Source organism: Oryctolagus cuniculus, chromosome 5 (genome assembly GCF_964237555.1).
Source record: "Oryctolagus cuniculus chromosome 5, mOryCun1.1, whole genome shotgun sequence".
NCBI lineage: Eukaryota > Metazoa > Chordata > Mammalia > Lagomorpha > Leporidae > Oryctolagus > Oryctolagus cuniculus.
Genome location: NC_091436.1, coordinates 62,159,160 through 62,180,507, shown reverse-complemented (window position 1 = coordinate 62,180,507; position 21,348 = coordinate 62,159,160). Strand labels below are relative to the sequence as shown.

The window sequence follows — 21,348 nt, the reverse complement described above, 5'->3', positions numbered from 1 at the left end:
GTTCAACAGCATTGTCAACTTGCAGAGGGTGCTCATGCTGTCCTGAGACTGTTTTTAAATAGTAGCAATTTTCTTCACTTTGGGATGATGATCTTCTGTTTCTGTTGTAAGGGGCAGGAGAGCTCCACGCCACCTCCCAGTGTCCTTTCCAGCCCTAGTGCTCTGGGAAGTTTGCCCAGAAATGCTCTGATGTGCACACTGACCTGCAGCAGGCGGGAGCTGACTTTATCTGCAGGCAGAACGGCCAACCTGTAGCCCTCTCACCTGTTCTTTCTAACATCCCTGTCAAAATCACCCTGTCCTGCTTCCTGCAGTGGAACCTGATGACCTACTGTAGTGTCTGGGGAACTGTATTTTTTTTTTAAGATTTATTTACTTATCTGAAAGTCAGAGTTACCCAGAGAGAGAAGGAAAGACAGAGACAGAGAGAGAGAGAGAGAGAGCGAGAGAGAGAGAGAGAGGGAGGTCTTCCATTTGCTGGTTCACTCCCTAACTGGCCACACCAGCCAGAGCTGTGCTGATCTGAAGCCAGGAGCCAGGAGCTTCTTCCAGGTCTCCCATGTGGGTGCAGGGGCCCAAGGAGTTGGACCACCTTCTACTGATTTCCTAGGCCATAGCAGAGAGCTGAATGCGACATGGAGCAGCCAGGACTTGAACCGGCGCCCATATGGGATGCCAGCACTGCAGGCAGCAGGTTAACCCACTACGCCAGAGCACTGGCCCTGAGACTGTATTTTTTTTTTTTAATTTTTTGACAGGCAGAGTGGACAGTGAGAGAGAGAGACAGAGAGAAAGGTCTTCCTTTGCCGTTGGTTCACCCTCCAGTGGCCACCGTGGCCGGCGCACCGCGCTGATCCGATGGCAGGAGCCAGGTGCTCATTCTGGTCTCCCATGTGGGTGCAGGGCCCAAACACTTGGGCCATCCTCCACCGCACTCCCGGGCCACGGCAGAGAGCTGGCCTGGAAGAGGGGCAACCGGGACAGAATCAGGCACTATAACCGGGACTATAACCCGGTGTGCTGGCGCCGCTAGGCGGAGGATTAGCCTAGTGAGCTGCGGCGCCAGCTCCGAGACTGTATTTTTAACATTCGGCTGGGCTGTTGACCTTGGAAAGATAAAATCACCCAGGGTTGCAGAAGATGGGAATCTAGTCCAGAGCCCGTGTGGCAGCTGCGTTCCAGGGTGTCCTGGGAGGGTGTGGGTGGGGGCTCAGCTCCATCTCTCCTGGGGCCCAGCAGATGCAGCCTCCACACATTGTCACAACAGCTTATCGTTTTCCTCCATCATGCCAAGTTGCAAGCATGGAAATAGGCTCAAGACTTTCAACTAAATCATATCACTAAGGAGCAGAGGGTTCTAATGCATTGATCTCTGTCTACATAGAACAAGTCCAGACTAGAGAGGTTTGGGGTTCCAAACATACACGTTCTTGAAAAAAAAAAAAGTGTGTATCCACCTTTTGTAAAGCGAATCCCATAAAAGGGGGTGGCTGCTACTTAAGAAATGTTAATACTTCCATCAAACAAAGTCTTGGTAAGTAAACAGTGACCCCTCATTTATAGTATAAATCTGGATTTTCATTTATTTATTTGAGCAGCAGAGAGACAGAGGGACAGGCAAGCACACACACAGAGCTCCCATCTGCTGACTCACTCCTCAAATTCCTACAGTGGCATTTGGGCCAGGCACCAGCTAGAACCCAGAACTCAACGTAGGTCTCCCACATGGGTGGCAGAAGCCCAAGAAACCCAACTACTCGAGCCATCACCACCACCTCCCCAAGTGTACTTTAGCAGGACTCTGGAATTGGAAGCATGTCGCTCCCCGTCTTCATGGAGGAACGACACAGGACCCTGCGCTGTTCTTTTGTCTGCTCGGCCCTCCCCGGGTTTGCTGCTGGTTCTTCCCGGGTTGGCTACCGTCCCTTCCACCTCCGTGGAAGGGCGGTTCCCCCTGCCACATTCCCCACTTCCGCGGGGGAGCGGCACACCGCCAGCCGGCTCTCTGGGGGCTGCACAGGTGTTCCTTCAGATAGATGTTCCTGGTGCATGTTGTCTCTCTCCTCCTTTATAGTCCTCTTCCACCAATCCTAACTCTGCTACCCACACGCCGAGTATGCTGCTCTCCTCCAATCAGGAGCAGGTCCTACAGTTCACTGGTTGAACTGGAGGCAGCTGTGTAGAAGCTGTTTTCGCCTCTCCCAGCGCCATATTGTGGGAGAGCAGATGCATAGAATAAGTCTTAATTCCAGTAACTTAGTCTAGTCCGAGTTGCTCCCAGTTGCTCCCCACAGATCCCCCTTTCTTTTTATTTCTGGCGTTGATACGTGCCTGTCTTCGGTGCCCCGTGGCACACACTCTGCTCTGCTTGCTAGAGTTGCCCACAGGTGCTCACAAGCCCTACCAATCAGGCAAACCGAGTCCAGGTCCTCTCTTTGCCATGCTGTGAGGAGGTTTTTAGCCGCTGATGCGTGCCTGTATTCGGTGCCCTGCAGCGCATGCTCTGCTCTGCTAGAACTGCCTGCAGGTGCTCACAAGCCCTACCAATCAGGCAAACCGAATCCAAGCCTTCTCATTGCCGTATTGTGGGGAGACTTATTGGTGTCGATTTGTGCGTATCTTCGGTGACCTGCAGCTCATACTCTGGTCGAGCTGCCTGCTGGTGCTTATCACCTTACTAATCAGGCAGACCGAATCCAAGCCTTCTCATTGCGGTATTGTGGGGAGACTTATTGATGTTAATTCATGCCTGTCTTCGGTGACCTGCAGCGCATAAGCTGCTAGCCTCCCGCAGGTGCTCACCACCTCCCTAATCAGGCAGACCGAATCCAAGCTCTCTCATTGCTGTGTTGTGGGGAGGCCTTACTTTTCTCTATTTCTCTATCTCCGGGCATTCCTATCTCTCCCATTTTACTTCTATCTTCCAGCATTCCCATTTCTCTCATTTTACTTCTAAATGTCTGTTTCTCTTATCCCCGCGGCTTCCCGGCGCCCGCCCCGAGGCTGCTTCTCGGCGGCTTCCCGGCTCTGAGCCGCTTCAGCCCGCACTTCTCTCATCTGCGCGGCTTCCCGGCTTCGCGCACGCACTCCGCGGTCTCCGCGCCCCCTCGCGCCCACACCACGGCCTCGCGCTAGCCCCACGTTCCCTATCTATTCACGCCCCGCGCGCTCTCTCTGCACGCGGCGGCCTCCGCGAGTCACACAGTGTAGCTCACGTTTCCGCCACCATTATTCAATCCAAGTTCCCCGGGCTAACCTGGCGAATTCAACCTATAGCTTACACGTCTCCGCCTTATGGTTTGGCTTCCCGTCTTTTGCTCCCCAGGCTAATCTAACGGATTCCAACCTGGCCCACGTTTCCGCCTCTGGTTTAACTTTTCGCCTTTTGCTCCCTGGGCTGACTTAAAGAATTCCAAGCTGGCTTACGTTTCCGCCTCGGCCTGCCCCCGCAGCTTCAATTTCCCTAACTTTTTTCTCTACCCGGTATGTTTCCCTAAGTTTTCTTCCAACAATATTCCTCCCTCATTTCTCCTGGCTTCTCCCCACAGTCCGTATCCGAGTCTGTTTGTTCTAGCTTTCACTTTCGCTTTCGACCTTAGAGATTTCTCCCAGCTTCCCCCTGTAGTCCGTATCCGAGTCTATGCCTAGGCTTTCAATAGCTTCTTCCGGCACCTTTTTCGTCCGGCTTTTCCCTAGGCTCTTTGCTAGTCTCTCTCTCCGGTATTTTCCCACTTCTTCCCGTTTCTTCCCTCCTAGGTTTCCTATCCGAGTCACGGCACCATTATGTCGCTCCCCGTCTTTGTGGAGGAGTGATACTAGACCCTGCCTGGGCTTCCTATCCGAGTCACGGCACCATTATGTCGCTCCCCGTCTTCATGGAGGAACGACACAGGACCCTGCGCTGTTCTTTTGTCTGCTCGGCCCTCCCCGGGTTTGCTGCTGGTTCTTCCCGGGTTGGCTACCGTCCCTTCCACCTCCGTGGAAGGGCGGTTCCCCCTGCCACATTCCCCACTTCCGCGGGGGAGCGGCACACCGCCGGCCGGCTCTCTCGGGGGCTGCACAGGTGTTCCTTCAGATAGATGTTCCTGGTGCATGTTGTCTCTCTCCTCCTTTATAGTCCTCTTCCACCAATCCCAACTCTGCTACCCACATGCCGAGTACGCTGCTCTCCTCCAATCAGGAGCAGGTCCTACAGTTCACTGGTTGAACTGGAGGCAGCTGTGTAGAAGCTGTTTTCGCCTCTCCCAGCGCCATATTGTGGGAGAGCAGATGCATAGAATAAGTCTTAATTCCAGTAACTTAGTCTAGTCCGAGTTGCTCCCAGTTGCTCCCCACAGAAGCACAGCCAGGAATTGAACCCAGGTGCTCTGATAGCGGATATGGGCAGTCCAACCCAGCCAACATCTCACCCACTGGGTCAGACTCCTGCCCCAGCATCCAGATTTTCCTATGTCAGCGTGAAATGCGTCAAGATGCTCTTCTACTTATTTGTCTAAATTTGCTCTGGCTCATGAGGTTTAATTTTGCAATGACTCAACTATGATTTGTTAATAATACTGCAAGTGCTTATGTAATTAAACTAATGCTAATGTTTTAACAGAATGGAAACACAAAGGATGATGACCTTTCTGTGGAACAAAATGAAAATGAACTAGCTCAAAGGAGTCCCAGCCAATGGACTGATAGGCCTGTCAAGCAGAGAGAAGAGACAGGGTAAAATTAAATCATTTTATTGGTGACTGGGGGAAATGGATTAGAACGCCGGGGGAAAGTTGAGTGACTGATTAATATGTAGCTTCCATGTTAACTCAAATACATTTGAAGTCAGAATGCAAGCAAGGCTGTTAAAACAGGTCAGACAACTAAATTAATGTTTCACTCTAAGACTGGGTCTTTAACAAGAGTAATTGCTAAGAGAAATGTCTTGTTGTATTTCTAGAGTGATGATTTTCCCTCCAGTGCATTTGTGAAGGGCAGCTGTTATGAAATGGTCTTGCATTTGTGTAGGTGAACTTTTTGAACCGCTTTGAGATGCAAGGTCTGTGTTATCTTTCTACTGCCTGCTCAAGGTACAACTACGCAATGACCCTACAACTGCTGGGCCTGGATGATGAGGGGGCTGAGCCCGGTGCACGGGATCCTGTCCTGATGAGAGGGGCCTACTTGTCCTTTCTGTATCTGCGCCACCTGCGGATCAGGGAGCTGCAGGTGGGTGGCCCCCCACACTGGTTTTAAGCACCTGGAATGTCTGGTTGTCTGTTTTCTGTTGCTAGAACAGAATGCCTGAGGCTGGGTAATTTGTAAAGAAAGGAGGTTTATTTATAAGCTCACAGCCTGAGAGTGTCAAGGGCATGGTAGGGCATTGGCTTGGCGCTGCTGAGGGCCTCACAGGCAATGGCATCGGCATATCACCCACAGTGGGAGTGTGTGCAACAGGAAGAGATGACATGGCGATAAAGGAAGCCAGACGCAGGTTCAGAGAGCAGTTTCACTGTTTGATAGCAACTCACTCTCAAGGGAACTAACCAGGGTCCATGAGGACTGCATTAATCCCTTCCAAGGGCAGCACCCCCACCTCCCCCAGGCCCCACCGTGTGGAGGGTCTACTGCCTCTCACCTTAACACACTGGGGACCAAGCTTCCAAGACGCAACACCCTGGGGGACAAACCATATCCCAAGATCAGGTGCTTGCCTGCTATTCCAGTGCAATGCGTTTCTATACTTTTGCTCTTTGTTCTGAGGTTTCCCATGAACTCAGCCCCTTTCTGGAGTGGTGCACTCCTCTCTCCACGGCAGGGGTGACCTGCCACCCTTGAGGCCCCCATCCAGCGTCGCTCTGTAGGCTGGGACGAGGCATAGGGCAGTGTCCTGATTCTGTTCCTTCTCTGTTTCAGCGCATCTGCTTGGGAATTCTGAACTATTTCAGATCCGTGGAGCGAACCTTGACCATCAACACTTCAGGCCTTACTGTGGCTTCAGGGGACATGGTCCCCACCACGGAAGACAGTTGCTGGGCAAACGTGGCCAAAGAAGGCTTGGGCGCCTTGCAAGGCCGCGGGTCCTCTGCCGAGCACAAGGTGAGGTATTCTGTCAGTTTTTCTTCCTGATGAGTCCCATCTCCCAAGCCATTTTTTTCCTAACACCTGGAATCCGATAACATGATGGAGTAACAGGTGGTAGTGGTAGTGGGTGTCATTTTTCTTATTTTTAAGATTTATTTTATTTATTTGAAAGGCAGAGTTACAGAGAGAGGGAGAGGGAGAGGGAGAGAGAGAGAGAGAGAGAGAGAGAGAGAGAGAGACCTGGAGCCAGGAGCTTCTTTCTGGTCTCCCATATGGGAGCAGGGAGGGAGAGGGAGAGGGAGAGGGAGAGGGAGAGGGAGAGGGAGAGGGAGAGAGACCTGGAGCCAGGAGCTTCTTTCTGGTCTCCCATATGGGAGCAGAGGCCCAAACACTTGGGACTCTTCCACTGCTTTCCCAGGTGCACTAGCAGGAAGCTGGATCAGAAGTGGAACAGCTGGAGCTTGAACTGATGCTCATATGGGATGCCGGTGCTGTAGGCAGCAGCTTAATCTGCTGTATCACAGTGTCGGCCCTGATGGGGTGTTCTTAGCAAAAAGGCTTTCTAAAAAATTATAGAGGGGTGGACACTTGGCCTAGCAGTGAAATGGCCAGTTAACAGGACTGCATTGCATGTGGAAATACCTGGGTTTGAACCTTCCTCCAGCTGCTGATTCCGGCTCCCTCCCAATGAGGACCCTGGCTGATGTCATGAGGTCCTGCCATCCACACAGGAGACCTGGATTGAGTTCTACCCAGCGCTAGCGCTGGCTGTCGTAGGCATTTGGCAAGTGAACAAATGCATGGGAACTAATGAATTCTGTCTGCACCACACCACCCCACCGATCTCTGTGCCTCTCAAAAGTAAATATAAACTTAACACAGTAGCAAAAGGGGAAATGGCTTTTTTAGCCACAATAAAATGCCGTGTCCATCTTATAGTGGGACACAGGAAGAAAGCACTCCGGGGGCCGCAGTAGGCAGGAAAACATTTCAGCTGCTGGTCCGTTGACTTCATAGTGAAGGGAGTGTGAGGGGCCCTTTCTGTTGTCCCAGCCTGAGAAGCAGCTGCCCCGACAGACAGGCCCTCGTGAGACCTTGGCATTGCCACAGGGACCTTGTTCTGTCTTCCAAGCCCGAATGAGAAAAACAAAGGCAGAAAAAATGGAAAGAGATCAACAATAAGAAGTCATTTATTCTGCCAACAACCAGTTTGTCCTTTGACGCTTTTGATGTCTCTTGAACATATTTTTTTTTAACTTTTGTTTAATGAATATAAATTTCCAAAGTACAGCTTGTGGATTACAATGGCTCCCCACCCATAACTTCCCTCCCACCCGCAACCCTCCCCTCTCCCGCTCCCTCTCCTCCTCCATTCACATCAAGATTCATTTTCAATTCTCTTTATATACAGAAGATCAATTTCCATTCACATCAAGATTCATTTTCTATTCTCTTTATATACAGAAGATCAGTTTAGCATACATTTAGTAAAGATTTCAACAGTTTGCTCCCACACAGAAACATAAAGTGAAAAATACTGTTTGAGTACTAGTTATAGCATTAAATCTCAATGTATAGCACACTAAGGACAGAGATCCTACATGAGGAGTAAGTGCACAGTGACTCCTGATGTTGACTTAACAAATTGACACTCTTGTTTATGGCCTCAGTAATCACCCTAGGCTCTTGTCATGAGCTGCCAAGGCTAGAGAAGCCCCCTGAGTTCACCGACTCTGATCATATTTAGACAAGGCCATGGTCAAAGTGGAAGTTCTCTCCTCCCTTCAGAGAAAGGTACCTCCTTCTCTGATGACCCATTCTTTTTTTTTAAAAACTTTTATTTAATGAATATAAATTTCCAAAGTATGGCTTATGGATTACAATGGTTTCCCCCCATAACGTGCCTCCCACCCTCAACCCTCCCCTTTCCCACTCCCTCTCCCCTTCCAATCACATCAAGATTCATTTTCGATTCTCTTTATATACAGAAGATCAGTTTAGCATACATTAAGTAAAGATTACAACAGTTTGCTCCCACACAGACACATAAAGTGAAAAATAGGCCGGCACCGCGGCTCACTAGGCTAATCCTCTGCCTTGTGGCGCTGGCACTCTGGGTTCTAGTCCCGGTCGGGGCATCGGATTCTGTCCCGGTTGCCCCTCTTCCAGGCCAGCTCTCTGCTGTGGCCAGGGAGTGCAGTGGAGGATGGCCCAGGTGCTTGGGCCCTGCACCCCATGGGAGACCAGGATAAGTACCTGGCTCCTGCCATCGGATCAGCACGGTGCGCCGGCCGCAGCGCGCCAGGGCTGCAGCGGCCATTGGAGGGTGAACCAACGGCAAAAGGAAGACCTTTCTCTCTGTCTTTCTCTCTCACTGTCCACTCTGCCTGTCAAAAAAAAAAAAAGTGAAAAATAATAGATGATTTTTTAAATGATGATGAAATCAGATCAGACCTATTGTGATGACCCATTCGTTCCACTGGGATCTCACTCGTGGAGATCTTTCATTTAGTGTTTTTTTTTTTTTTTTTTTTTTGCCCCCAGAGTGTGGGAGCAAACCGGACTAGACTGAGTTACTGGAATTAAGACTTATTCTATGCATCTGCTCTCCCACAATATGGCACTGGGAGAGAAGTAAACAGCTTCCGCACAGCTGCCTCCAGTTCAACCAATAAACTGTAGGACTTGCTACTGATTGGAGGAAAGCGTGTGGGCAGCCGAGTTAGGATTGGCGGAGGAGGACTATAAAGGAGGAGAGAGACGGCATTCACCAGGAACATCTAAGGGGAACACCTGTGCAGCCCCCAGAGAGCCGGCCGGCGGTGTGCCGCTCCCCTGCGGAAGTGGGGAATGTGGCCAGGGGGAACTGCCCTTCCACGGAGGTGGAAGGGATAGTAGCCAACCCGGGAAGAACCAACAGCAAACCCGGGGAGGGCCGAGCAGACGAAAGAACAGCGCAGGGTCCTGTGTCGTTCCTCCACGAAGAGGGGGAGCGACATAATGGTGCCGTGACTCGGGTATGAAGCCTAGGCAGGGTTTAGTGTCGTTCCTCCATGAAGAGGGGGAGCGACATAATGGTGCCGTGACTCGGATAGGAAACCCAGGACGGATAGGAAACCTAGCTTGGATAGGAAACCTAGGATGGATAGGAAACCTAGGACGGATAGGAAACTTAGGAGTGAAGAACTGGGAGCCAGCAGGCGGCTCGACCAGAGTGTGAGCCGCAGGTCACCGAACACAGGCACGCATCAGCGCCTAAAAACCTCCTCACAACATGGCGAAGAGAGGACCCGGATTCGGTTTGCCTGATTGATAGGACTTGTAAGAACCTGTAGCAACTCTAGCAAGTAGAGCAGAGTGTGTGCCGCGGGACACCGAAGACAGGCGCGTATCAACGCCAAAAATAAAAAGAAAGGGGGATCTGTGGGGAGCAAACCGGACTAGACTGAGTTACTGGAATTAAGACTTATTCTATGCATCTGCTCTCCCACAATGGCGCTGGGAGAGAAGTAAACAGCTTCCGCACAGCTGCCTCCAGTTCAACCAATAAACTGTAGGACTTGCTACTGATTGGAGGAGAGCGTGTGGGCAGCCGAGTTAGGATTGGCGGAGGAGGACTATAAAGGAGGAGAGAGACGGCATTCACCAGGAACATCTAAGGGGAACACCTGTGCAGCCCCCAGAGAGCCGGCCGGCGGTGTGCCGCTCCCCTGCGGAAGTGGGGAATGTGGCCAGGGGGAACTGCCCTTCCACGGAGGTGGAAGGGATAGTAGCCAACCCGGGAAGAACCAACAGCAAACCCGGGGAGGGCTGAGCAGACGAAAGAACAGCGCAGGGTCCTGTGTCGTTCCTCCACGAAGAGGGGGAGCGACATAATGGTGCCGTGACTCGGGTATGAAGCCTAGGCAGGGTTTAGTGTCGTTCCTCCATGAAGAGGGGGAGCGACACCAGAGTGTCTTGGTTTCCATGCCTGAAATACTCTCATGGGCATTTCAGCCAGATCCACATGCCTTAAGGGCTGATTATGAGGCCAGAGTGCTGTTAGGACATTTGCCATTCTATGGGTCTGCTGAGTATCTCACTTCCCATGTTGGATCATTCTCTCCCTTTTTGATTCTATCAGCTAGTATTTGCAGACACTATTCTTGTTTGTGTGATCCCTTTGGTTCCTAGTCCTATCATTACAATCAGTTGTGAACAGAAATTGATCACTGGGACTAGTGAGATGGCATTGGTACATGCCACCTCGATGGGATTGAATTCGAATCCCCTGGTATGTTTCTAACTCTACCATTTGAGGTAAGTCAGCTTGAGCATGTCCCGAATTGCACATCTCTTCCCTCTCTTATTCCCACTCTTATATTTAACAGCGATCACTTTTCAGTTAAGTTTCAGCACTTAAGAAGAATTGTGTATTGATTACAGTATTCAACCAAAAGTATTAAGTAGAATAAAAAAAATACTAAGAGGGATAACATATTAAGCTGCTCATCAACAGTCAGGGTGAGGGCTGATCAAGTCACCGTTTCTCATAGTGTTCATTTCACTTTAACAGGTTTCCTTTTTGGTGCTCAGTTAGTTGTCACCTATCAAGGAGAACAAGTGGTATTTGTCCCTTTGGGATTGGCTCATTTCACACAACATAATGTTTTCCAAATTCCTAACAGGGATCACTTTTCAGTTAAAATGTAAACACCTAAGAATAATTGTGTGTTAATCACAGAGTTCAACCAACGGTACTAGAACAAAAAAGAAAATACTAAAATGGATAAAGTATTACATTGTACATCAACCTGACGGTTGAACATATTTTTTATACAGTGTATAGAAGTTAAACACTGCCTGACAAAAGACCAATGAGACAAATGTGTTAAGTTCCTTTCTTCTTTTTTTAAAGAAATTTATTTATTTATTTGAAAGTCAGAGTTACACAGAGAGAGAAGGAGAGGCAGAGAGAGAGAGAGAGAAAGAGAGGTCTTCCATCCACTGGTTCACTCCCCAATTGGCTGCAAAGGCCAGAGTTGCACCAATCTGAAGCCAGGAGCCAGGAGCTTCTTCCAGGTCTCCCACGTGGGTGCAGGGGCCCAGGGACTTGGGCCATCTTCTACTGCTTTCCCAGGCCATAGCAGAGAGCTGGATCGGAAGTGGAGCAGCCAGGACCAAAACCAGCACCCATATGGGATGCCAGTATTTCAGGCCAGGACGTTAACCTGCTGTGCCACAGCACCAGCCCCATGCTCCTTTCTTTGAGAACAAGTTGCAAGTGCCTTCATTTTAAGACTATTGTTGACACTTTTGCAATATTTTTGTCACTGTCTCTAGAAAGTTTATTCCTCAATAAGAGCTTAATATGAATTTTATCTTCTTGAAAGATGCTAGATTGCCAATATGAAAAATATTTAGCCACTAGATCAATCCAATTCTAACCTGGTGTGGCCCCTCTCCTGCTGGTCATGCCTGGAGCAGCAGTGTCCTGTAGAAATACAATGTGTGCCACATACATAATTCAAGGATTTAGTAGATACATTTTTAAAAGTATAAGGGAACATATGAAATTAATGTTAATAATGTAACCAAATTTATGCAAGATAGCACCCTTTCCTTATGTAATCAGTATTAAGAAGCCAATTATGCAGTATATGTTTTTGTCAAAAGTCTTCAAAATCTGGGGTGTATATATATTTATATATATAATTTTCATTTATTTATTTGAGACACAGAGAAAGACACACAAAGAGACTCCCATCCACTAATTCACTCCCAAAATACCTACAATGGCTGGCACTGGGAACTCAGTCCGGTTGCCCACATTGGTGGCAGGAACCCAATCACTTTGTCCATTGCCACTGCTTCCCAGGGTCCTCGTTAGCAGACGCCTGAGTCAGGACTGGAGTCAGAACCCAGGGACTGCAATGTAGGATGCTGCCTTCCCATTCGGGGTCTCCACTGCTAAGTCAAACCTTTACCCCTGCTATAGGTTTTATACAGAAGCCACATTTCAACCCACACAAATCTTCTCTCTCCTTGGTAAATCTCTACTGTGGTTGCAGAAGCCATTCAAAGATCACCTCTCTTTTGAAATCCATGTCTATGAGGGGGTCTTCAAAAAGTTCATGAACAATTCATATTATAAAAACACTTTAGACTGGTGCCGCGGCCCACTAGGCTAATCCTCCACCTTGCACGATCAGCACCTCAGGTTCTAGTCCCGGTCGGGGCACCGGATTCTGTCCCGGTTGCCCCTCTTCCAGGCCAGCTCTCTGCTGTGGCCAGGGAGTGCAGTGGAGGATGGACCAAGTGCTTGGGCCCTGCACCCCATGGGAGACCAGGATAAGTACATGGCTCCTGTCATCGGATCAGCGCGGTGCGCCAGCTGCAGCACGCTGGCCGCGGCGGCCATTGGAGGGTGAACCAACGGCAAAGGAAGACCTTTCTCTCTGTCTCTCTCTCTCACTGTCCACTCTGCCTGTCAAAAAAATAAAAATTAAAAAAAAAAACACTTTGCATGAGATTAGAAGGTTTTGGCATCCAAAGAAACCTACCTTTTGTTTCCATTTTCCATGAACTTTAGAAACAATTTATTTGAGAGGCCAAGAGAGAATGAGAGATAGAGAGAGCCCCTTACCAGTCTGTGACAACAGGATCAAATGCACACAATGGCCAGGGCTGAGCTGGGCTCAGAGCCAGGAGCTGGGGTGCAACCCAGGCCTCTCACAGAGGTGGCAAGAACCCAACTACTTGGGTGTCACCCCGTCTCTCAGGGTCTGCATTAGCAGAAAGCTAGAGTCGGGAGCTGCAGCTGTGTTCTGAATCCAGGCACTCAGACATGGGATGTGGGTTTCTTAACTTCTAGGCCAAACACCTGTTCCCTCCATGTACCAGGTACTGTTCTAGGAACTGGGGACACCATGGTCAACAAACCCAACACAACTTCTTGCTGTCATGGGACTGATTCCTAGAGAGAGACAGACATTATAAAACAAGTAGCCTATATAGAATGCCAGGTGGTTTGGCACTAATGCTTCCCAAGGCTTCCTCACCACTTGCATTAGGCTGGGACCTTGTGACTAGCTTGGGCCAATGGGCTGTGAGCAGAGATGGCATGTGTCACTTCTGGTCCAAAGTACTTTGGAGCTGGTCCTTGACCTTCTACCTCCCTTCTCCTGCTGCGGCTGGTGGGAGGCACCTGTCGAGATGGAGGTCTCAGAGGGACATGGCAGGGTCATGGGGCCACTGTGGCCAGACAGCTGCTTAGAGAGCAGTGGGTCCTGTGGCAGGTTATACACAAGTGACATGAGTGATAAATCCATTTAAGTGTTAGGTCACTGAACTTTGGGGTGGTTTATCACAGAATGACCTAACCTTTGTGGACTTGGGAAGGTAGCATAGGTGCTGTGAGGAGACACTAAATAGGAAAGGGCACTAGAGAGAGCCGGGGCTTAGTGATGGGAGATTAAAGTTGTTGGATATCAGGTGGTCAGGGAAGGCCTTACTGAGTAGAGTCCTACCTTGACATTTGGAAAAAGAGTGCCACACAGGAGAGAGCCAGTGCAAAGGCCCTGAGGCAGGGCCATGCCCAGCAATGTTGCAGAAAGGGCAAGGGGCTCAGTGTGACCAGGGTACACCCAGGAGAATGCGGTGAACACGGAGCCTTGAGAGATGGGAGGAGGCTCTGTCAGGCCTTGTGGGCCACTGTGAGGACTTTGTTTCTGACTATGAGTGAGAAGGGAAGCCCTTGCAGGGCTCTGAGTGTACAAGTTATGTGATTTGATGGACATTTTGACACTCGTGCTGCTGGCTTAGGCACAGACCTGAAGATGGTCTCGGGCCAACGCGGGGAGACTAGCCAGGAGGCTATTGCATTCACCAAACCAGAGCCCATGTGTCTGAGAGGAGAGCATGGTGAGAAATGGTCAGGTTCTGGATGTATTTTATGTGTGTTTTGGTGGCAGAGCAAGGGAGCGACAGAGAAACAGAGACAGATGGAGACCGAGAGAGAGAAGAGACAGCTCCCATCTGCTGGTTCACTCCTCAAATGCCTGCAGTAGTCAGGGTTGGAGCTGGGAGCTAGCAACCCAACCCAGGTCTTCCATGTGGGTGTCAGGGACCCAGTTATTTGAGTCCTTAGTGCTGCTTCGTGGGGTCTGCACTGGAAGGGAACTGAGTGGGAAACAGAAGCTGGAAATCCAACTCCAGCTCTCTGATACGAGACACAGACATCTTAATTGCTAAGCTAAAAGCCTGCTCTCTGGATATATGTTTTTAAAGATTTATTTATTTGAAATGCAGAGTGACAGAGACAGAGACATAGAAATGCTTCCATCTGTTGGTTCACTCTGCAAATGCCTGCAACAGCCAGGGCTGAGTTAGACCAATGCCAGGAGCCAGGAACCCCATCTGGGTCTCCCATGTGGGTGGCAGGGACCCAAGCACTTCAGTTGCTTTCCAAGAGACATCGACAGGGAGCTTGATCAGAAGTGGAACAGCTGGGTCTCGAACACATTGCAGCACAGCGCCCGCGCCTCTGGGATGTATTTTAACTGAAATATGACTGCAGTAGATTTTTGGGAAGATCAGGGGATCTCAGTTCAGGACATGGGAAGTTTGTGATGCTTACTAGAGATGCAGGTGACAAAAGGAAGTGGAGAGCTGGAAATGTGTTGTTTGCATAGTGGATTTAATAAGTGTTTATTTGACAAGAGACGGATTGAGAAGAAGGTTAACTCAGCAGAGAAATATTATCTATATTGGCAAAAGGACTAAAATTCGCATTAGCAAGTGAAGGCAGAGGAGACTAGGGAGAAAAGAACGAATGATGGGTGATAAACTTCCCTGTGTTACTTTATTCAGAAAATAGGTATTTTGGCATTGGATCAAGTTCAGTCTTAAAAACATATGAATCATTCCAAAATCATGTTTCTCACCCAAACAGATCATTACTGCCCTCTCCCTCCTGCTACTACTCCGAGCACAACGTTCAAGGGCTGGCTCTGTAAACCCCAGACCTGCAGGAGGAGGGTCTTCCCCACAGCCATGGGGAAAGCTAGAATGAAAAGTGAACAAGCGGCCGGAGCCGCGGCTCACTAGGCTAATCCTCCGCCTTGCGGCGCCGGCACACAGGGTTCTAGTCCCAGTTGGGGCGCCGGATTCTGTCCTGGTTGCTCAGATCAGCGCGGTGTGCCCGCCACAGTGCGCCGGCCGCAGCGGCCATTGGAGGGTGAACCAACGAAGCTTTTCTCTCTGTCTCTCTCTCTCACTGTCCACTCTGCCTTTAAAAAAAAAAAAAAGTGAACAAGGAAGCATCGCAGGGACCGGACGCTCTGGCTGCCTGGTCTTCAAAGTGCATCTCCTGCACATTTCAGACGGTCCGAGGGAGGAGAAGAGCAAAGGACGGCAGAAAGAGAAGGAACATGGGTGGTGCCCGAACAATCAGCATGGGAGGGGAGACTGGGAAAACAACTATTTAAATAGATGACTGGGGCCTGCGCTATGGTGCACGGGGTCAAGCCCCTGCCTGCAGTGCCAGCATCCCATAGGGCCACCAGTTCAAGTCCCAGCTGCTCCACATCCAATCCAACTCCTTGCCAATGTGCCTGCAAAAGCAGTGGAGGATGACTCAGGACCTTGAGCCCCTACACCCACATGGAGACCTGCAAGAAGGCTTGTGGCCATTTGGGGAGTGAACTAGTGGAGGGGTGATTCTCTCTCTCTCTCTCTCTCTGCCTCTCTGTACTTTGCCCTTTACATAAATACATAAATAAATAAAGGTCATCAACCTAAAAATAGATTATATTAGGGCAGGTGTTTTGCACAGCTGTGAAGCACCTGCTCAGGACACCCGTATTCCATATCAAAGTGCCTGGGACCAGTTCCTGGCTCTGTTTCTGATCCCAGCTTCATGCTAACACACACCCAGGGAGGCAGCAGGCGAGGTCTTGGGCACTTGGGGCCTTACCATCCATGTGGAAGACCCAGACTGAGTTCTAGGTTCCTGGCCTTGACCTGGCCAGCCCCAGCTGCTGCAGGCAGTTGGGGGGTGAACCAGCAGATGGGAGATCTCTGTCTGCCGTATTTCTCTCTCAAATAAGTAAGATAATTTTAAGTTCATTACAGCATAGATAATGACATTAAAGTCGGCATCTTACTCTACTGTTGCTTCCATCAGCATCGGAACTCAACTCAGGAGCCATTTCTTTATAGACCTTGTAAAATCCCCCTCTATGGGAATATCAGCAAAGACTTTTATTGTAAAATGCTTAAATAATTTTTCCCTCCAAGAAAAGAGCTCATTATGCATAACAAGAGACAGGAGCCCAATCCCAACCCCGTAGTTTACAAATCTAAGAGAGCTGTGTATGCGTCATTCACGACATGTCATTTTCTCAGCACCTGTTCTGTTTCCCCGGGTACCGCTCCCTTTGTAAGAAGCAATCATTTCACTTTTGCAGTTCTAGTTAAAGGAGGCTCTGAATTATGAAAATGTTTTGTGACTAAAGAACAACAAAAAGCAAAGCAAAAGCAAACAAGCTGCTAGAAGAATGCTTTGCTATGAAATATCCCCTTGATAGGCCATTACATGCCACGATCACACGTGTACTTAGAAGGGTTCCAAGTTTCTGCTTGAATGCTTATGAGTCTAATTCATGACAGCACATAAGAACTAAGTACAGACCATGGGACGGAGGGGCCCAGAGAGTGTCCTGTCCACCTTTCTAATATTGGCCATCACCCACTTGTGTTCAGAGAGTGTCCTGTCATGTGCAGTGGGCAGTGCAAACCAAGCGACAGGCCTATAGAGAGCCAGGCACTGATGAAAATGTAAAGATAAATGGATTCCATACAATAAATGGTTATGGAGCAAAGTGTTTATGTTGTAGAATGAATAGGGGCCAGCATTGTGGTGCAGTGGGCTAAGCCATAGCCTGCCACTCCAGCACCCCAATGTCTGATATGTGCTCCCATGTGAATGAACCTTGAAGGTATTATGCTACATGAAACAAACCTCACCTATATGAGGTACTTAGAAGTGATAAAATTCGCAGGGGCTGGGGAGAGGAAGAAACTGGAGGCTACTGTTTAGTGGGGGACAGATGTTCAGTTTTGCAAGATGGAAGAACTGGAGATGGTGGTGGTGTTGCCTGAACAACATGGGGATGTATTTAATGCCACTGAGCTGCACACTTAGAAATTGTTGTAACATTTATGTTCTGTGTTACATATATGTGGCTTATATCCAGCCCAATGTTTCTTTTTTTTAAATATTTATTTATTTGAAAGGTAGAGTTTCAGAGGCAGAGAGAGAGAGAGAGAGGTCTTCCATCCTCTGGTCTACTCCCCAAATGGCTGCAACTGCTGGAGCTGGGCCCATCTAAAGCCAGGAGCCAGGAGTTTCTTCCAGGTCTCCCACGCGGGTGCAGGGGCCCAAGAACTTGAGCCATCCCCTACTGCTTTCCCAGGCCATAGGAGAGAGCTGGATCAGAAGTGGAGCAGCCAGGACTTGAACCAGTGCCTATATGGGATGCTGGCACTGCAGGCACCTGCTACACCATAGCACTGGCCACCAGTCCAGTGTTTCTTAAGCTTTTTTACATCATGGATCCCCCAGTGAATACCCTTTTTAAGCATTTTTCCCCCTAATCACTACTACCCAAGGAAATGTTGAAACCAGAGATAGGCCATCTGTTTGCATATGCACAGTATGTAGGTCTGCACATTATACATAAGATAATAAGAATTTTTTTAACCCTCCAAGAACCAGCAGCATTATCATTCCCGTAGAGAAGTGATATATATGCTGCAGGGACATGAGAGCAAAATCTTTGAGGGCAAAACACAGGATTCTTGACTATAGATATTAAAAGTACAGGTAGAAAGCCGGCGCCGTGGCTCAATAGGCTAATCCTCCACCTTGCGGCGCCGGCACACCGGGTTCTAGTCCCGGTTGGGGCGCCGGATTCTGTCCCGGTTGCCCCTCTTCCAGGCCAGCTCTCTGCTATGGCCAGGGAGTGCAGTGGAGGATGGCCCAGGTGCTTGGGCCCTGCACCCCATGGGAGACCAGGAAAAGCACCTGGCTCCTGGCTCCTGCCAGGATCAGCGCGGTGCGCCGGCTGCAGCGGCGGCCATTGGAGGGTGAACCAACGGCAAAGGAAGACCTTTCTCTCTCTGTCTCTCTCTCTCTCACAGTCCACTCTGCCTGTCAAAAAAAAAAAAAAAAAAAAAAAAAAAAAAAAAAAAAAGTACAGGTAGAGATCATAAATCATAGACTTGAAGAAAGCTATGTGCAAAAATAGCAAAAAAGCACTCATGTATTCATCCTTTCTCTTATTTAACAAGTATTTTCTGAGTGCCTCTATATGTAAGATGAGAACTAAGCAATAACACGGCCCTCACCCTTCCCATACTTTATAACCCAGAGGGAGAGGTAAATGTTAGAAGTCACACAGCGGCATCACTAAGAGTCTTCAAAGAGTGATGGTGAGATACATGACGGCCCAGGCAGGCGGTCGGCAGGGTGGGGTGGGGTGAAAGTGACAATTGAGCTGAGGTTGGAAGATAAAGAGAGTTTTTAGGCAGAGAGGAGAGGGAGCCTTTCCACTGACCGGGGACAGCCTGTGTTGTGGACCTGTGGCCAGTGCAAGCGTGACATCCACAAGAAACCAAAAGAAGTTGTGAGTGGCTGGAACACAGCAAGACAGGACAAAACAGGTGCAAAATGAAACAAGCCCAGGGTTTTTCAAGCCTGGCTCTAGTGATCAAAGATCTAGTGATCTTTGCTGTGAGAGGCTGTTCTATGCATTAAATGATATTTGGCAACACCCCTGGCCTCTACCTCTGTCAGGGGCGGGGATTGTCCAGGCTGTGGGCCATAAAAGGCCTGTGAAGTCATTTGGTCTGGCCCTGCTGAGGCAACTGTAAACAGGATTCAAAATTCAATAAGTCTACAGCAGTTTAATTTTTAAGTTGATAATTTTGTATGACCCACCAAAGATGTCATAATTAGGGCATATATATATAGTTGTGCCTAGATGCTACTCCCCACCACATGTCCTTAAGTTGTGACATTCAAAGTATCTCCACACCTGGCCAGATTTCTCTGGGGGATGTAAGCTCCCTCAGTTAGGAAGCACTGGACCAAAGAGACAGCTACAGGCCGGATCCTGCAGGCCTTGTTAAAAAGTGCTTTGTGGTATTCTATGAGCAATAGGAAGCCTTTCAGAATTTTTAAGGAGGCCTGGGATGACATAATCAGAAATGCATTTCTAGAAGATCCTCTGCCAACAGGGGGTGAGGTGGAGGGGATGTGGACCAGGCCAGAGGGGATGTGGACAAACCAGTTAGGAGGCCAGACCAGTTTAGACACTCCTAGAGGAGTCCCAGGGAAAGATAATAACAGCTTGGACGGGTGGTGGGTGGCAGAGATGGAAAGAAGTGGGTGGACGTTGAGAAATAGGAAGGAAACCCAGCAGGACTTGGTGATAGATTGGACATGTCGGGAAGGACTCTCACCAGAGCAAGTGGCCTAGCTTTGTAGGGGAAGATTGCACTGCTTGATCATGTTAAAGCTGAGGGCTGGGGCCAGGGCCAGTGCTGTGGTGTGGTGGGTAAGACCTCCACCTGCAGCGCCAGCATCCCATATGGGCGCTGGTTTGAGTCCTGGCTGCTCCACTTTCAATCCAGCTCCCTGCTAATTTTCCATGGGAAAGCAGTTGAAGATGACAATTCCTTGGGCCCCCGTACTCACATGGGAAACGCACGAGAAGCTCCTGGCTTCGGCTTGGCCCAGCCCTGGCTGTTGCGGCCATTTGGAGACTGAACCAACACACTCCCTCTCTTTCTGCCTCTGCTTCCCCTTCTCTGTAACTTTTTCAAATAAGTAAATAAATCTTTAAAAGAAAAAAAAAAAGTTGAGGGACTCCTGAGTTGCCCCAGAAAGGATGCCACAGATGTCACTGGGTACCCGGGTCCTGAGCTCCAAGAAGTCTGAATTAGAGATAGGAATTGGGGAGCAGATGACACAGGGTGGTGGTCAACTGAGCTATGAACGCAGAAGTAAGATGGGAGGAAAAGGTGAGGTTCAAGGACTGGCACCTGAGGGGGCCCTGAGACAGAAACACATGCTTCAAGGTGTCGGGGAAGGAGAATGTGGAGTCGCAGCTGCCCCAGGGGGAGAGTGAGTCAGGCGGCACGGAGCACTGAGCTGTGTCGGTCCTCCGTGGAGCCCCTGGGGATGACAAAGAAGTCTGTGGGTGGAGAGCGAAAAAGGTCACCGTCGGCCTTGGCCAGAGTGGTCTGGAGGCTTGGCAGGGCCGGGGACGGGAGGGAATGAAGGGGTTAAGGAGAAGGAGGTGAGGAAATGGAGTAGAGGAAATGGGATAGCCTCTTGGAGGCAGACCACCCGGAGGCCAGACCGGAAGCTGAGCGAGGGTGCGAGTGTGCTTCTCTGTCCGTGGGGAAGAGTCTGGTGGAGAGGAACTGGATAACCGAGGAGGACATGGGTGCTTCCAAGGGGGAGGGGACGGGATTCAAAGCACTGGGAGGAAAGTGGCCCTGGGAAGGGCAGTGGCTCAGTCCTATTGTGAGGAGGGAGGGAGGGAGGGGGTGATGTGGGGAGCCTGGGGAGTCAGCATGGGAGCGGGGGCGGTCAGAGGGAGTGTGAAACCAGGAGATGGTCACGCGGAATGATTCCCAGGAGCAGGGGTCTGAGCTGCCTAAGAAAATGGTCATTGTGCTGGAAGCCCCTGGCCTCAGTGAGTGGCGCAGAGCTGCCAGGACAAAGCTCCCCAGGCTGAGTGGCTCCCAGCAAGCAATTTGCTCTCTCACAAGTCCAAATGCGAGGTGTCCTCAGAACCACGCTTCTTCCGAGGCTCGAGGCTCGGAGGAGATCCTGCCTTACCACACCCAGCTTCCGGGAGTTCCCGGAAGTCACTGACCCCGCTTCTGGGTGTTGCTGGCCGACTCTGGCATTCTCTGGCTTGTATATGCATCACCCTAGTCTCCACTGCTGTCTTCCTGTGGACTTCTTCCCTGCAGGCCTGTCTCCAATTGTCCCTGTGTTTTTTTTTTTTTTTTTTTTTTTTAAGATTTATTTACTTGAAAGGCAGAGTTACAGAGAGGCAGAGAGAGAGAGAGGGAGAGATCGGTTGGTCTTCCATCTGCTGGTTCACCCCCAAATGGCCGCAATGGCTGGAGCTGAGCTGATCTGAAGCCAGGAGCCAGGAGCTTCTTCCGGGTCTCCCACACAGGTACAGGGGCCCAGAGACTTGGGCCATCTTCTACTGCTTTCCC

The 21,348-nt window shown here is 49.8% G+C and overlaps 1 protein-coding gene across 1 annotated transcript in view; it reads left to right on the top strand.

The window, feature by feature from the left end:
* The window catches only part of LOC100346633 (uncharacterized), a 172,841-nt gene that overhangs the window by 32,238 nt on the left and 119,255 nt on the right, over positions 1 to 21,348 (top strand). Inside the window, exons 11-13 of the mRNA XM_070073713.1 lie at positions 4,601 to 4,713; positions 5,070 to 5,208; positions 5,896 to 6,078. Coding sequence (XP_069929814.1) covers positions 4,601 to 4,713; positions 5,070 to 5,208; positions 5,896 to 6,078 — 435 coding nt within the window. The remainder of the gene's footprint in view (positions 1 to 4,600; positions 4,714 to 5,069; positions 5,209 to 5,895; positions 6,079 to 21,348) is intronic.